The sequence below is a fragment of the Engystomops pustulosus genome, chromosome 5, assembly GCF_040894005.1.
Source record: "Engystomops pustulosus chromosome 5, aEngPut4.maternal, whole genome shotgun sequence".
In the NCBI taxonomy this organism is placed as follows: Eukaryota; Metazoa; Chordata; class Amphibia; order Anura; family Leptodactylidae; genus Engystomops; species Engystomops pustulosus.
In genome coordinates, this window is record NC_092415.1 from 125080379 (window position 1) to 125099250 (window position 18872).

At 43.0% G+C, this 18872-nt stretch overlaps 1 protein-coding gene across 5 annotated transcripts in view; it reads right to left on the bottom strand.

Moving 5' to 3' along the window:
* Window positions 1-18872, bottom strand: part of MOCOS (molybdenum cofactor sulfurase) — a 551645-nt gene that overhangs the window by 507869 nt on the left and 24904 nt on the right. For all 5 annotated transcript variants that reach the window (XM_072152958.1, XM_072152962.1, XM_072152959.1 and 2 more), the window contains one exon: window positions 5218-5307. In XM_072152958.1, the coding sequence (XP_072009059.1) occupies window positions 5218-5307 (90 nt within the window). Of the gene's footprint in view, window positions 1-5217; window positions 5308-18872 lie in introns of those variants that run through there.

The following is an 18872-nucleotide window of genomic DNA, read 5'->3' on the forward strand; positions in this document are numbered from 1 at the left end:
AGCCGCCATCTTGCCCCGATCACTGTGTCTGAACCGTGTTGGCAAGTCACTACCCGCCGCACCGTTCTATAACAACGCGCATTGGGAATAGGCTATACAATCTACAAAATTGCAAATACAAAATTGCATTTGTTTTAGTATTCACAAAAATAGACAAGGTACAGTGTATGGAGTTTGATTCAAACAAAGTGGTCTAGGACGGGGGATTCTCCACCTCCCCCTAAAATCGCAATCTATGAACAGTGTCCAAAAATTGACCACACAAAAAGACATAAAGCATACTTTATCTTTACTTCAATATTTCCATTAGTACATCCATCTTAATAATCTTCTCTTTGTTTCCAAAATACATGTATTGCATACTCCTTTGTTCCAAAAGTATTATATATTGCACTTTTCTTTCAATAATAGCTTGCACTAGACAACATTGCCTCTGGATCATGTGAGCTATTCATAGATACTGTTGTGTAATACTCAGTCAGTCCAATGGTACGGTACATATAGTGCAAAAAATAGAACTCACATTAGCACGATCCCTGGGGCAGAGACGCTATCTCACCTACACGCCAAACAGCGGTCAGGTACGTTCCATGTTAACATGGAACGTACCTGACCGCTGTTTTGCGTGTAGGTGAGATAGCGTCTCTGCCCCAGGGATCGTGCTAATGTGAGTTCTATTTTTTGCACTATATGTACCGTACCATTGGACTGACTGAGACATGGAACGTACCTGACCGCTGTTTGGCGTGTAGGTGAGATAGCGTCTCTGCCCCAGGGATTGTGCTAATGTGAGTTCTATTTTTTGCACTATGCACAAGGTTTTGAAATATTGGACGGAAAAGCCACCTGGGCCAGGGGACTTGCCTATTTGAGCCATGTCAAGTGCTAACTTCACTTCTTCTGGAGTAATCGGGGCTTCTAGGTTCTGTCTCTCTTCTGTGGATGGAGTTGGGAAGTCTGCCGAAGTCAAATAGTCCCCTATGTCTTTCGGCCTCTGCAATGCCCGCTGATGAAGTAATCTTGGAGCCTGTGTGATTATTGATGTGGGGAACGTAATTTCTTGTTCTTTGAGTTCTGAGAGCGTTTGGTGATATGCGACCGGGCTCTGTCTCTTTTATCTGAGCCAATAAGTCAGCATATTGTTGCCTTTTTACCCTCCCCCATATTCTCATAAATACGTCCCTGATGTAACATTTGTGAGCTTCCCAGCACACTAGGGGATTGGTGACCAAGTCAGCGTTTGAGGAGAAGTAGTGCTCTAGCTCTCTATTCACTTCCTGGACGTGTACCGTATCTGTTAGGAGTGAATTTTTAAGGACCCATCTAACCATAGAGTGTGACGGAGGGGCTAGATTTAGCGTAATTGAGATAGGAGCATGATCTGACAATGGAGAAGTGTGGATGGTAGTTTAGGCTATTCTAAGTGGAAATGGTCAATGAGGAAATAGTCTATCGTCAAGTATGTGTCATGTGTGGAGGAATAGTATGTGTAATCTCGGGAGCTCGGATACATAGTTCTCCAGACGTCCACCACCGTATGTGAGTGTAGAAGGTCCCTTACGTGAGTTAATTGTGATCGTGGGATATGGGATACCCCTCTCGAGGCGTCTAAATCCGGGGACAAGACTAAGTTCAGGTCTCCCGTATAACTAGGATCCCTTCCTAGAATGAGGAAAGTTCCTCTAGGTAATTAGCCAGGGCAGCTGGCTGGCCTGAGTTTGGTAGATAGAGGTTCGCAAACCATCCAGTCTGTGCATGTCACATGTCACAGAATGCACAAAAATATGTATTATACCATTTCATTTTATTTTGTCACCATTCAAACTCATGGGTAATATGGGAATTGTAAGTTAAATACACAATGTCCCCTCATATGCACGTATTCTCCAAAATGCTGATAGCCAAACGATTCTATGTTTTCACGCTTGCGCAAATCTTCCTAATACCTTACAGTCCAATTAGCCTATGTCCCCACGCATGCGCGAACTCTACTAACAGATTACAGCCATTGTGGTCACCACATCGTACACTCTGAGTTTTCGCGCATGCGCAAACTCTCGAAGTGTCGCGGCACCTTACTGAGATATTGCGCATGGCTATACATCTTGAGAATTATCACGTCATCGGTGGTGGCAGCACCAGAGGTAGGATGTCGCAAGTTTATTCCCTCATTATCCTCTCACCATGGCAGTACCCTATTGTAACTGCGTCGCAGCGATGACTAGTGACTGAGGACCAATTACCCCACGAGCTTTAGGGGATGTCATCCTTCAGCCAATCGTGATCCGGCAACGGTTCACATGATTGGAGTATGAGGTAAAAAGGTCAAAGGGCATCAGAAGGTGTGTCAAATACCCCGGACCAATTAAACCATAGTCCCGCACTATACGTGTCACTTCCTTAAAACCAGGGGTATCCCTGTATGCCTCCTTCTGCATTTATTGGCTAGCATGGAGGCCAATATTGTGTTGCTAAGCAACCCCACTAGTAGTTCAAAACCATTGGTGCCTTCAATAGGTTGTCCCACCTTGAAGTTATATATACCTACCCTAGCTCCTCCCACAATTCAGTAGCCCCGATCCCCTGATGACGCTGGTTCTCCGGCGAAACATGTCGGAGGGGTTCTTGTTTGGCTTTTAAATTGACTTGTTTGAGGCTGCTTTTATGTTGGGTAGCTGCAGTGACCCGTTTATGTAATACAGGTTGAGGAATACCTAACACTATAAATGTAGATAGAAAATTACGAGCCTCAAACCTGCCAATTTTAAGAAACGAGTGTGATATATATTGTTAGACTTCTAATCTAATTTAATAAAATTTATGTTTTAGGCCTGACCGATAAGGCTCCATTCTGTCTTAGGACAGTCCTTGTAAATAAATTTAATTGCCTTGGCAGTCCTAAAAGGGCTATCTTCGGTGTTTAGAATTTGTCCCCTTTCTAAGTGGCTGCCTAACAAGGGTTCCCGGGGACCTGAATGGTTTTTGTGTTCAGTGCCGCCGCATGCTACAGAACCTCAGGGAACTGTGTCCAGGGATATTGGAATAGGGGAACGCTAGGATAAAAGTTATCCACATACAAATGGTATCCCTTATCCAGCAGTGGGGGCACAGATCAGTCAATCGGAGCCCTCTGCGAGATAGCATGATACCACCAGACATGGCCCCAACCACTGTTAATTGGTGCTGTCCAAGACAGCAACAATTATCGCCGAGTGTTGCTCTTATTCACCCCAGCGATTCCCATTGTGACGAATATTGCTGCTATTGGCTGGTCCAGATTGGCCAGCCAATAGTAGAGAACATGAACAGAGGGGGGCAGCGAAACCCCTCTGGACCGCAAGGCAAAATTAGTGGCTGTCAGGAACAGCCGTCACCTTGCCCTGATCACCGTGTCTACAGACATGGTATCCGTATTACTGACATCATAATTAAAATCGCTGCTATTGACTGGTCTGCATTGATCAGCCAATAGCAGCGATCATAAACGGGGGGCTGTCTGGACCGTTTTGTGATTTTATTGCTTGGGATTTTTAGCATTTTTTTGGTGTGGGGGAGGAGGGATTTTCACTTTACCATAAAAATAATATATTATTTTTATTTTACGGATCACTACAATTATGGTGATACCTCATTTATATAGTTTTATTTATATTTGTCCAATTTTATTGAAGAAAAACTAAAATAGAAAAATTGCATTTGTTTTAGTATCGCCATTTTTGCAGTGGGATAACTTTTTGGTTGACGGAGCTGGTTTTGGGCTTATTTTTTGTGTGACAAGTTGTTCTTTTTAGTGGTGCCATTTAAGTGCTTGCAACTTTTTTGGATCACTTTTTAGAACTTTTTTTGTAAAGCAATTTGATTAAAAAAATTTACATTTTTGGCAAGTTTTTGGTTTTTTTTTTACCGCCTTCACTGAGCGGTTCCAATTATGATGATAATTTATTGTACAGATTGTTATGGACGCAGCTATACCAAATAAGTGGGGGGGGGGGTTGTGATTTAGTGTTTTTGTACTCTATTACTTGTGTATAAGGAATTGTGGTGTTTGGAGGACTTTAACTTTCTTTTATTATTTAATTTTATTAAAAAAAAACAGAAGTATTACACTTTGTACTGTAAGACACTGAGAATTCTGCGCATGCTAAGTGTATTACAGCCGGGTCTTCACGGAAGAGATCAAGAGATCGTACAGCCCCAGGGCACTGGCAGACTGGACCCCCAGAGGATCGGAGCCCCTCAGTAGGTGCCGCAGGGGGGTCCGATCCACGTCAATAGCCCCTTACACGCCGCGGTCATGTTTGGAGGAACCTCCGGTTGCGGGTGTTACAGATAAATGTCAGCTGCGATATGCAACTGACACCCGTTCTGTACGGTGCTGGCTCCGAATATGAGCCAGCACCTATCGTGTGCTGTAATAGTACAGTGCGCATCATTAAGTCACTTCCTGCCGTGAAGGGGGAAAAAGGGGGATTCCACCAGGAAGAGGTCTCACAGGCACTGACGTCCTGCCACCATGTAAACAGCTACAAGCTACAGGGAGATAAGATTTTTATCCAGGGCAGAGGAAGGGAGGTATATAGTAGAGCTGACAGTATGTAATGACAGTGATAGCAGAGGTGAGAAAGTCATATGTAATATGCATGTCATGTATCTCATCATCTCTGATCTGTTTCATCTCTCTTTCTATGTGTCAGTTACTTGTATAATGTTTACAAACTAAATGAAATATAAAAGTGTATATAAACCTGTACCCTGATAATCTAACCACATTATCACCACACAGAACTACAGGGATCATGATGTGTCTGCTTAGAGAGTTCCTGTCCACACTATATTATTATATATTATTATTACAGGCTATAAAAATGTTTATTTTTTATTAATTTGGACATATGGGGGTTATTTTCTTTTGCAGATTCATTAATTATTAATTCTGGTGAATACACAGTTTATTATTTTTATTTACCCGATTATAAGCCGATGGGTGCTTTTTCAGCACAAAAATTGTGCTGAAAAACTTGGCTTATGCTTGAGTATATAAAGTAACTTTTCTTTACACAAACAATATCAATTATTTTCTGAAAGTGGACAACTCCACAATAATGAAGATGCTACAGAAGACTTTCAAAGTTTTAAGAAGTCATTAAATTTACAATGTGATTTTAAAATTACTTCAGTGATAGAATGATATTTGATAAATGAAGTACTTATTCTCACCATAAACATTTTCGGACAAATCATTCATGAATGATCGAAGAAGACTCTCAGGAAACAAAGTTGTACCAATGTGATCCAGGTAAGTCACATCTAGAAAAGATAATCAAAATATAAAAAAAAAAAAAGAAAAAAAAAACGTTACAAAAAAGACAAATAGGCAGCTTTATTGATCTTACTAAATTTTAGGCAATGCAAGATTAGACTAAACAGTCTAATTAAGTCCCTGAATTATCATTAAGGCTTGTACAGGAAAATAAATAAAAGCATTATTAGATACTGTATATACTTGATTAGAAGTTGACCCAAGTATAAGCCAAGGTATGTAATTTTACCACAAAAAAACTGTGAAAACTTAATGACTCAAGTATAAGTCTAGGGTGGGAAATACGGCTTCATAAATAATATGTCCACAGCATACCCTGCAATTAATGAAATTCAAAGCAGAGTGGCGCCCTTAATAAAATATCCAGCAGAGTAGCTCCCTTAATAACATTTCCAGCAGAGTGCCCCCCTTAATAAAATGCCCAGCCAAGTGCTCCCTTGAAAAAATAAAGTTAGTACTCACTCTCAGGCACTGTCCCCCAGCGCCCTCTGCTCCCAGCAGCAGGTCTTCGTGTTCCCAGACCGGGTCGGCAGATGCACGTCATAGTTCTGTGCCGGCAGATCGCATAGACGTGCATCTGCCGGCCCAGCCGTGAACCCAAAGACCTGCTGTGGGGAGAAGAAGACTACTAGAGTACTAACTATTTTGTAATAGACTCGAGTATAAGCCGAGTGGGGGTCTTTCAACAAATAAATTGTGCTGAAAAAGTCAGCTTATACTTAAATATATATGGTACCGTATATACCTGTGTATAAGCCGAGTTTTTCAGCACAAAAAATGTGCTGAAAAACCTCCCCTCGACCTCCGACGAGTGCCCCGAGGCTTCCGGCTCCTCTGCACACCGGGTTTTGCCTTGCTGGCAGGACCCGGCTGTAAGTAACTGAGCATGCTCAGCATGTTCAGTTACTTACACTATACATTGCAATAGGGCTTGAACAAGCCCAAATATGAGATGTGTAAAAAATGTAAAAAAAAAGTAAAAATCATTTTAGAATAATAATTAAATAAATCAAAAGTCCCATAATCTCCCCAGTCACACATAAAATGCTAATAAAGTATATAAAATACAAAAACACCAAAAAACATACATATTTGGTATCACTGCGTCCGTATTAAACAGTACAATTAATCGAAATCAATATTGAAAAAAAAAAAAAACTTCCCATAATATACAATTTTTCATCAAACACCATCACAAAAATGTTCTAAAAAGCTATCAAAATAAGTTATGCACTTTAACCCCTTAACGCTCTGCGCCGTAGCTCTACGGCGCAGAGGTATAAGGAGTGTATGAAGAGGGCTCACGGGTTGAGTCCTCTTCATACAAAGGTGGGGTTTTTGCATTTTGCAGAAAACCCCCACCGCTAATAACCACGGTCGCGGCTATTAACCCTGTAATTGCCGCTGGCAAAGTCGCCGGCGGCGTTTAAAAGTCTTTTTTACGATCGCCGCGCCCCCGAACGTCATCGGGGAGCGGCGATTGATTGCCATGGTAGCCTCAGGTCTTCTTTTGACACGAGGCTACATGGCTTCTGGAGATTCGTTACAATGAGCCAGTGGCTCATTGTAATGTATGACCTGCAAAAATGCCATATATTGCAATACAGAAGTATTGCAGTATATGGTAGGAGCGATCTGACCATCTAGGGTTAATGTACCCTAGATGGTCTAAGAAATAGTGGGAAAAAAAAAAGAAAAAAAAAAGTTTAAAAAATGTAAAAAATTAATAAAATATTAAAAATTCAAATCACCCCCCTTTCCCTAGAACTGATATAAAACATAATAAACAGTAAAAATCACAAACATATTAGGTATCGCCGCGTCCCAAAATGCCCGATCTATCAAAATATAAAAACGGTTACGGCCGGCGGTGACCTCCGAGGCGGGAAATGGCGCCCTTTTTACACCTTTTTAAATCACATAAAAAATTAAATAAAAAATTATCAAAATGTTGCACAGACCTCAAAATGGTAGCAATGAAAACGTCGCCTCATTTTGCAAAAAATGACACCTCACACATCTCCGTGCACCAAAGTGTGAAAAAGTTATTAGCGTCAGAAGATGGCAACATTTTTTTTTTTTTGGACACATTCGTTTAATTTTTGAAAATGTATTAAAACACAATAAAACCTATATAAATTTGGTTTCACCGCGATCGCACCGAACAAAAGAATAAAGCTGAGGTGTTATTTTGAGTGGACAATCAAAGTCGAAAAAACTGAGCCCACAAGAACGTTTTTTTTCAATGTTTCCACATTTGGAATTTTTTTCCAGCTTCGCGGTACACGGCATGTTAAAATAAATAACATTACGGGAAAGTAAAATTTGTTACGCACAAAATAAGCCCTCACACAGGTCTGTACACGTAAAAATGAAAAAGTTATGGATTTTTGAAGTTGGAGAGCGAGAAATGAGCGGAAAAACCCTGCGTCCTTAAGGGGTTAATATGATACGACTGAAAAGAACAACTCTTTTCGCAAAAAATAAGCCCTCAACCAGATCTGACAACAGAAAAATACAGAAGTTATGGCCCTGAAAAGTTGTCGATAGTAAAAACAATGCGATTTTCTAAAATATTACCAAAAAAATTTAAACTCTATAGCCTGTACATTGTGACAATACAAATCTGCTGTGAATGGCGTTGCTTCCATTCTATTACCACCACATATGGGGTATCGCTACAGTCTGGAGAATTTAGGCATAAAACTTTGCAGAGCGTTTCATCATTTTATTTATTATGAAACTGTCAGTTTTGGCCTAAATTAATGTATTTTACTAAAAAATATGAAAGTTTCTAAATCGCAGGTCCATATTGGTTAAACCCATGTGAAACACTTAAAGGGTTAATAGACTTAGTAGAAGTTGTTTTACATATGTTGAGGGGTGAAGTTTCTAAATTGGGGTAATTTATGGGGTTTACTATAGTTTAGGCCTTTCAAAGTCACTTGAAAGCTGAGTTGTCCCTCAAAATGTGAGTTTTGGTGATATTCATGAAATTGAGAAAAATTGCACCTAAAGTTCTGCGTCTCATAACATCCTAGAAAAAGGAGAGGACACATAACATAACATCCCAACATAAAGAAGACATTCTGTAAATGTTAATTATCAAGCTTTTTGGGTAGTTTTATTTCCTGTCTGGAAAGCGGAACATTTTAAACTTTGAAAATGAAGAAATTTTACACACTTTTGCCAAATTTTTTTTTTCCAGAACGTAACACAAAACTTATCATCACTTGAATTTTACAACTAACATGAAGTACAATGTGTCACAGGAAAACAATCTCAAAATCACCCGGATATGTTAAAGCGTTCCTGAATTCTAACCAATTATTGTGATACATGTCAGATTCGAAAAATCGAGTCTGGTCATTGAGTTGAAAACTAGTGTCGGTGATAAGGGGTTAAAGAACACCATAGCTGCATGACAAACCCTAAGGACACTTCTAAAAATAGATGGTGTGCTAACTAAACAATTATAAATTAGTGACTTAGGTGATATCCACAAAATAATATCCAAAAAGAAATTAAATCTATGGGCACTACAATGACTACATTATGGAAACATATAACCTCCCCCAATCAGATTATCTGTCTTACATCCAATATTGCCAAAAGTATTTTTTCTAGCACTCATATTCGAGAAGCAAAAGATAACTTAAAGAACTAATAAGTACACTAAATCATAAATTTAGATTGAATCTATACTCCAAAATAATACATGTAAATAATATAAAGCTACATGAAAAGACCAGCCTCAAGTGGAAAGAGGAAATCTTTGACAATATGGATATCAGGATCTGATGTAGTGGATCATCTGTACAACTGCGAGCAATGGCGTAAGCCGACACCTGGGAGCGAATTCTAAGTGGTCGCTGGTTTTCACCAGAGTTTGCCGCAAAGCGGGATGGACTTGCTGCGGCAAGGTACCACCAGGTCGCTCCACAGGCATGACTTTGTGGTGGTGGCCAAGGCGTGGTACAAAGTCGTGAGGCAGAATCACGGTCGGGAACAGGCAGGAGGTCGGGACACGCAGCACAGGATCAACGTCAGGAACAAAGCAGGTCAAAACAGGCAGCACGGAGTCAAAGTGAGGAGCGGAACCGGGGTCACAACGGGAAATCAGCAGACAGGCAACGAAACAAGGCAGGGAATGCTGGGAGATGCCGGTTTATATCCATATCCAGGAATGGCCAGCACCAATCAGCAGTGCGCTGCACCATTAATTATTTGAGCCCCGGGTGCCCTAGTAGACGGGGGCGCAAGCGCTGGGCTCCCAAACACGGACTAGGAGTGAGGAGAGATGAGACAGAGTGGATGAGGGCTAGAAACTGGAGAAGGATGTGGACATTAGCACCTGTGACAATGGACATTAAGGAAATATGGCTAAGAATAATTAGGGGTATTAATATGGTAAGAACAGCAATCAACTCCGATATATGGAGAGAAATTCTATTTAAGATCTTGTTCCTGGGCTGGTGGGAACACTGCTGCGTTTTTGGTGAGGAAGAAAATGGGACACGACATATCGGTATGGTGGGCCTTTGGGCCCGCTATATCGATGATATATTCTTGACCTGGGACGGCACCACTGAGCAGTTCAAGGAACTGATCAGTGACCTCAATCATAATACCTTAGGTCTTAAATTCACTTACGAGATCCAACCATCATGTATCCCCTTCTTAGACGTCCAGATACAGAAAAATAGTAAGGATGAACTAGATACTACCATCTTTAGGAAACCTACCTCCACAAATTCATTACTCAGATGGGAATCAAATCACCCTCCTACTCTTAAACGGGGTATCCCTTTTGGTCAATACCTGAGGGCTCGAAGGAACTGTTCCACTCTAAAGGAATTCACCACAGAAGCCAAGGAACTCCGTTCCAGATTCCTAGCACGGGGTTATCCAGACTCCATCCTTAAAACTGCATATAACAGAGCACTGGCGTTAGACCGAACTCAATTACTGACTACCCAACCTAAACTGCCCATGCCACAGACCATTCGACTTATAGGCACTTATGATGGAGGTGCAGACACCATACGCAGAATATTGACCAAACACTGGCATATCTTACGTATGGATCCTGACCTAACCTCTGTCATCACCGAACAACCCTCCATCACCTACAGAAGAGGTCGCAGCATTAGGGACAGGGTAGTACACAGCCATTTCGTAAAACCAAAGGCAGCACAAACTTGGCTCAGACACGACATAAAAGGCTGCTATCGTTGCAGCGGGTGTATTGCGTGCCCAGTGATTAAAAGTTGCAAGAACTTCATGAGTAATACCACAGGACGCACGTACGACATAAATCAATTTATCAATTGCAAGTCCCTCGGTGTGATCTACCTAGCTACCTGCAAATGCGGTAAACAGTATATTGGTAAAACATTCTGAGAATTCCGCCGTAGGATAGGCGAACACCTAGGAGACATAAGGCACAATAGGGACAAACCATTGACCAGACATATTCATGAACAACACCAGAGTGACACGACAGGCCTCCTCTTTATTGGTATCGATCTGGTCAGACCCCCTGACAGGGGAGGTGACTGGGACCGACTTTTGAGACAAAAAGAGACCAAATGGATTTTCCGCATGCAAACGGAGTCTCCACTGGGTCTCAATGAACAATTAAGTTTCTCATGCTTCCTGTAACTAACATCAAGATGTTCACTATCCAATGACAGGGACTCCTGTCACACTAACTATTTTTGAAGATGAACCAAAAAATTCATTTCTATTAATTACTCCTGTGTCCGACACTATTACCTCGCTCCCACACATAGTTACTGGGATCAATATGCCTTTAAATCCCTATTACTGTATCAGGACCCTTTCTGTGCCAAAGGCACATTGTGGTCCAATTTTAACATGGTGTGTGCTGCTCTAATTTACCTTCACATGCCGACTGCGCTTGACATTACCTACTACCTCCCCGTCTCCTCCCCTTTGCGGCCCGTGGTCCGCCCACCCCTGGGAACTAGCCCGTGGGTGGTGATCCGTACGGGCCTCAATGCGTACGGGCCTCAATGCGAAGATTTTTCCGTCGCACACTTGCCGTGCGCCTGTCTTGCCCGCCCTTCATTTTTCACGGCACCCCCGTGATTGGTAGGTAGGCAACCCGGGGCGGAAGGAGGCGTGCTCCCAAGTCATGGCGCGTCACTTTAAAATCCCTGCACTATACTCAGTCAGGACGACCCACTGGTGAGCACGGCTGATATCAGGAGCTGCACCGCCACTCCGAACAGCCACACACGGCCTGGCTTCCTCCTCTACTCCCTTGCCATCCCCTACGGTGCTAAGGTAAGACCTAACTTAAACACACTTGGTGACATATACAATGCATAATTTCTTGTCTAACACCTATAACCCGTGGAGACTAACACGGCACATATTTAATGTTCGTTAATAGGGCGTTCCCTGAAGAACCCAACGTTCCCCTGATGAGCCCAATAGGGCGAAACAAGCCTTGTCGGGACTCGGGTTCTACACCCTCATTGTGATTTATACCACATGACATAGTTCTTTCACTGAGTTGTGACAGCACTCGATGTCAAAGGACTTTTTCAAACCTGACTACACCTGCTGAATAGGTCTACAATAGGGCCAGTTATCGCAGGGTCAGGTTCCAGTCGGCACTCTGGTCACATAGGACCAGAGTTCCGAGGCTAGGCATCTAGGGAGTGATAGACTTCGTCCTAAATAGGGCTTTTCTAGGGACTTTACATGACTATTTGGTCAACCAAACCAAAGCCCAACCGGACTATCGTCTATGATTCACCCCTTCCGTTTCTTTTCTGCACTCTGTGTATCCTTGTGGGATCTGTATCTCCCCCATCTGAGACCATTATTGACTCTGCTTGACAGTCACCTAGGCCAAGGTGAATTAACTTTGGCTATTGCCCAAGCTACACAGATTCATTTTGTTGAGGATTCTTGAGAAACACGAGCAACACTTAAGGTGAGTACTCATTATATATTCTAAAACTATATCTGAGGTCACCTTTAGCAGATTTCTACATGCTCAATCATCCTCTTTTTACCTACAGACTGACCATCAGTGCAGTGACTACAAACTCATCTACAAAAACTCTACAAAGACTTCTTCTTTCCTGTGTATATAATTGGCAATAAAGAAGCAATTTACATTTCTTAATCACTGGTTGTATTCTGTTTATACCTAATAAGTGATTGCATAGGGTCCCCCATCACTGGGAGTAAGACCCTTCCCTCCTTTTTCTTCTTGACACTTCTCCTAGGGATGGCCGGTTTCCTTAAAACGGGACTGGACACATCCCAGTGGCTAACAGAGGCTAGCGAGGTATTTTCGGACAAAGCATTTACCCTAAAAAATACACACCTACAATAAAAGGAGCCTTTAAGGAACTCCACCAGATCTATAGAGATCAAATTAGTTCTTGGTGGGAAGTCCAAGGATTAGAGAACTATATTAAACATAACATAGTTCCACGTGGCCTTAGAATTTCACTCATTCCCGCAGCTCGTTACCAAGGATCAGGGTTCATTACCAAGTGGGAAAAAGAAGCCACAGCGTGTTCAATACGCCTTATGCAACTCCTCCTACAAGAGGAAAAGGCCAGATTAGACACCCTAACCACTAAACTAAAAGAATACATCGAGGTAACTGATAAATTCTCAACAGACCCTGAATTTGCAGTCCTTGAAAAACAACTACAAAGCAACTTAGAGAGATTCCAATTCCACCTTAAAGAAAGGAAGCACAAACAATTCAACAGAGACTTGAGTGACTTTAGGGACAATAAAGCCTACTCCCGGATAAACGTCAGACCCATCCCTGTCGACACTGACCTAACGACTGATACTGACACGGACACAGACCTCTCAACCTCAAGCCAAGGCTCGAGAGGAAGAGGTCGAGGAAGACGAGGTAGAGGTAGGGGAGGTACCAGAAAAGACCACATCCCCGGCAGCAATTTAACATGCCCCCGAAAACCCATCCACGAATCCCGGCCTGCACGCCACCTCCTCCTCCTCATCAGCAGCATCTTTTTTATCAACAGGCCCAGTCTATCCCCTCAGGAACCGGAACCCCAGAGGACGGACCTAGACTCTTTAGTCATTAACCTGTCACCACGCGTACTAACCCCTGCAGAAATCTCGGTATTGAGGAAAGGGTTATCATTTGTCCCCACTAACAGGTGCGACACTTTCAATTGGTATAAAGATGTGCGTCTTTTTTTACGTAAATTACGGTGGCACAAATATTTTAAGATCCAAGAACGTAAAGAATGTCAGGATTTGGGGATCCCTAGCGATATCTTAGCAGATATCCACCTACTGGAAAGCATTTCCGAACCTTTAGCTATCACAACTGGGAAAGGCCCCTTTACAGACCTCAAAAACCGTAGTACAAAGACTCCTCCAATAGGAGACATTTCATGTGTGGACATCTTCGCACGACTGGTCCTCGATGACCTTACCAGCACTGACCTTAGATCCAAAACCATGAATTGTACTAAAGATGAGATATTAGCCCTGTCATGTCTTGAGAAGGATTGCGAGATAGTCATCAAACCATCTGACAAAGGTGGGAATATTGTAGTATTACAGGCAGAAGACTACCGTAGAATGTGCCTTAATCTCCTAAGCGATAGAGAAGGCTACGCCCTACTTACGAGGAATCCCACTAAACAATATTTGGCCGAATTAGATGACATTCTCAAAAGAGCCCTGTCACGGGATCTTATCACCAAAGAGGAGCACGACTTCTTACTACCTAATCATCCCGTTCTGGCGACTTTTTACGGGCTTCCAAAGCTACACAAGGGGACTAACCCACTCAAAGGGCGACCCATTGTATCGGGGGTCGGAGCCCTTTGCCAAAATATTGGCATCTACATCGATAAAGTATTAGCTCCCTTCGTTACAGCCCTGCCCTCCTTTACTCGTGACACCACTGAGCTACTCAGAAGGTTGGATGGCCTTGTCATCGGACCCAAGACTCTACTAGCAAGTATAGATGTAGAGGCCCTCTACTCATCTATCCCACACAGTCTTGGCCTGAAAGCAGTGGAGTTTTACCTCAACACCAGAGGCAACCAATGCAAAGCACATAGCACATTCATCCTGGAACTGCTAGAGTTCTCTTTAACACATAACTTCTTCACCTTCGACGGCAGAGTGTACCACCAGCTCAGGGGCACTGCTATGGGCAGTTCGTGCGCCCCCACCTATACTAACTTGTTCCGGGGCTGGTGGGAACACTGCTGCGTTTTTGGTGAGGAAGAAAATGGGACACGACATATCGGTATGGTGGGCCTTTGGGCCCGCTATATCGATGATATATTCTTGACCTGGGACGGCACCACTGAGCAGTTCAAGGAACTGATCAGTGACCTCAATCATAATACCTTAGGTCTTAAATTCACTTACGAGATCCAACCATCATGTATCCCCTTCTTAGACGTCCAGATACAGAAAAATAGTAAGGGTGAACTAGATACTACCATCTTTAGGAAACCTACCTCCACAAATTCATTACTCAGATGGGAATCAAATCACCCTCCTACTCTTAAACGGGGTATCCCTTTTGGTCAATACCTGAGGGCTCGAAGGAACTGTTCCACTCTAAAGGAATTCACCACAGAAGCCAAGGAACTCCGTTCCAGATTCCTAGCACGGGGTTATCCAGACTCCATCCTTAAAACTGCATATAACAGAGCACTGGCGTTAGACCGAACTCAATTACTGACTACCCAACCTAAACTGCCCATGCCACAGACCATTCGACTTATAGGCACTTATGATGGAGGTGCAGACACCATACGCAGAATATTGACCAAACACTGGCATATCTTACATATGGATCCTGACCTAACCTCTGTCATCACTGAACAACCCTCCATCACCTACAGAAGAGGTCGCAGCATTAGGGACAGGGTAGTACACAGCCATTTCGTAAAACCAAAGGCAGCACAAACTTGGCTCAGACACGACATAAAAGGCTGCTATCGTTGCAGCGGGTGTATTGCGTGCCCAGTGATTAAAAGTTGCAAGAACTTCATGAGTAATACCACAGGATGCACGTACGACATAAATCAATTTATCAATTGCAAGTCCCTCGGTGTGATCTACCTAGCTACCTGCAAATGCGGTAAACAGTATATTGGTAAAACATTCCGAGAATTCCGCCGTAGGATAGGCGAACACCTAGGAGACATAAGGCACAATAGGGACAAACCATTGGCCAGACATATTCATGAACAACACCAGGGTGACACGACAGGCCTCCTCTTTATTGGTATCGATCTAGTCAGACCCCCTGACAGGGGAGGTGACTGGGACCGACTTTTGAGACAAAAAGAGACCAAATGGATTTTCCACATGCAAACGGAGTCTCCACTGGGTCTCAATGAACAATTAAGTTTCTCATGCTTCCTGTAACTAACATCAAGATGTTCACTATCCAATGACAGGGACTCCTGTCACACTAACTATTTTTGAAGATGAACCAAAAAATTCATTTCTATTGATTACTCCTGTGTCCGACACTATTACCTCGCTCCCACACATAGTTACTGGGATCAATATGCCTTTAAATCCCTATTACTGTATCAGGACCCTTTCTGTGCCAAAGGCACATTGTGGTCCAATTTTAACATGGTGTGTGCTGCTCTAATTTACCTTCACATGCCGACTGCGCTTGACATTACCTACTACCTCCCCGTCTCCTCCCCTTTGCGGCCTGTGGTCCGCCCACCCCTGGGAACTAGCCCGTGGGTGGTGATCCGTACGGGCCTCAATGCGCACGCGCAGCGGCGCGTGCGTTTGGCGGGTCACCCCCACCTGTGCGCATGCGCGAGTCGTATCGACTCTGCGCCGGAAAAGATTTTTCCGTCGCACACTTGCCGTGCGCCTGTCTTGCCCGCCCCTCATTTTTCACGGCACCCCCGTGATTGGTAGGTAGGCAACCCGGGGCGGAAGGAGGCGTGCCCCCAAGTCATGGCGCGTCACTTTAAAATCCCTGCACTATACTCAGTCAGGACGACCCACTGGTGAGCACGGCTGATATCAGGAGCTGCACTGCCACTCCGAACAGCCACACGCGGCCTGGCTTCCTCCTCTACTCCCTTGCCATCCCCTACGGTGCTAAGGTAAGACCTAACTTAAACACACTTGGTGACATATACAATGCATAATTTCTTGTCTAACACCTATAACCCGTGGGGACTAACACGGCACATATTTAATGTTCGTTAATAGGGCGTTCCCTGAAGAACCCAACGTTCCCCTGATGAGCCCAATAGGGCGAAACAAGCCTTGTCGGGACTCGGGTTCTACACCCTCATTGTGATTTATACCACATGACATAGTTCTTTCACTGAGTTGTGACAGCACTCGATGTCAAAGGACTTTTTCAAACCTGACTACACCTGCTGAATAGGTCTACAATAGGGCCAGTTATCGCAGGGTCAGGTTCCAGTCGGCACTCTGGTCACATAGGACCAGAGTTCCGAGGCTAGGCATCTAGGGAGTGATAGACTTCGTCCTAAATAGGGCTTTTCTAGGGACTTTACATGACTATTTGGTCAACCAAACCAAAGCCCAACCGGACTATCGTCTATGATTCACCCCTTCTGTTTCTTTTCTGCACTCTGTGTATCCTTGTGGGATCTGTATCTCCCCCATCTGAGACCATTATTGACTCTGCTTGACAGTCACCTAGGCCAAGGTGAATTAACTTTGGCTATTGCCCAAGCTACACAGATTCATTTTGTTGAGGATTCTTGAGAAACACGAGCAACACTTAAAGGAAACCTACCACTTGTAGTGGCAGGTTTCCGATGGCAATATCGGGCACCAGCTCAGGCTGAGCTGGTGCCGGAGCTTATTTTAGTTAGTGTTTTAAACCGCGGTATCGCGGTTTAAAACACTTTTTAAACATTATAGCCGGCGCAGGCAGGTACGCGCTCGGCGCTTACCGTGCGCGCGGCTCTCATTCACCTCCTATGTAGCCGCGCGCACGGTAAGCGCCGAGCGCGTACCTGCCTGCGCCGGCTACAACGTTTAAAAAGTGTTTTAAACCGCGATACCGCGGTTTAAAACACTAACTAAAATAAGCTCCGGCACCAGCTCACCCTTAGCTGGTGCCCGGTATTGCCATCGGAAACCTGCCACTTCAAGTGGTAGGTTTCCTTTAAGGTGAGTCCTCATTATATATTCTAAAACTATATCTGAGGTCACCTTTAGCAGATTTCTACATGCTCAATCATCCTCTTTTTACCTACAGACTGACCATCAGTGCAGTGACTACAAACTCATCTACAAAAACTCTACAAAGACTTCTTCTTTCCTGTGTATATAATTGGCAATAAATAAGCAATTTAAATTTCTTAATCACTGGTTGTATTCTAAATTTTAATGTAGACATATACTCAAACATCTAAAGAACACTAAATCTTGCCTGAAATGCTACAAACCAAGCACAAACATCACTCATTGCCTTTTAAATTGCCAAGCTATCTCGATATATTGGTCCAAAGTCATAGGCTATATTAATTTGCAGGACACAATTCAAAATTTTAATATAGATCCTTCGATTTGTCTATTCCATTATAATCAGGGAACCCTTATTTCCGTGAAGTCACATAGGAAGTTATTAGTTGCAAAAAAAGCTATGCTCCTGTAATGGCTAGGAAGGGAAGCTGCCAAGATGGATCGGGTCATTAGATTATATAAGACATTAGAAGAACTAGAAACAGAATACATTAAATCACACAACAATCAACAGGACACCAAAAGATGTGTTAGATGCCGTAGCGGTCAATGGCAGGAGAGGGGATAGGAAAGAGATAACCTTATTTGCCATTACAGGTGGTCCCCAACTTAAGAACGCCTGACTTACAGATAAACCCTAGTTACAAACGGAACTTCTGGATGTTGGTAATTTACTGTACTATAGGTGTCTGCCATTAATATTTATTGTTAATCCTGGTTCTCAGAACCAGCTCAGAAGTTTTTATATCCAATTGTCACAGAGACCAAAAAAATTTTGGCTGGGGTTACAATCATAAAATATACAGTTCCGACTTACATGCAAATTCAACTTAAGAACAAACCTAAAAACCTTGTACGTAACCTTGTACGTAATCCAGGGACTGCCTGTAATATGTTTATCTACCACCGTTCATCTGTCAGATATTATAATCTTTTGTATGTATTACTTTTGCATAATAAAGGATATATAACAAAAATAAAAACAACCAGGATGTGTCAGTTTTTTTGCAGACGTCTCTGCATTGGTTTTCTCTGAAAACCAATTAAGCTGTCTGAAAGTCAGAATATTTCTAGTTGCCCATGGCAATCAATTACAGATCAGCTTTCATTTTACCAGTGCTCATGAATATTTTAAAGGGGAGCTGTTATTGGTTGCCATGGGCAACTAGAAATATTCTGACTTTCAGACAGCTTGATAAATCTGCCCCACAGTGTTGCTGGAGTGGGGAAGAGAAGGTGGGCCCCACTCCATCCGGACAGTTTTTGGTCTGTCCATATTATCAGC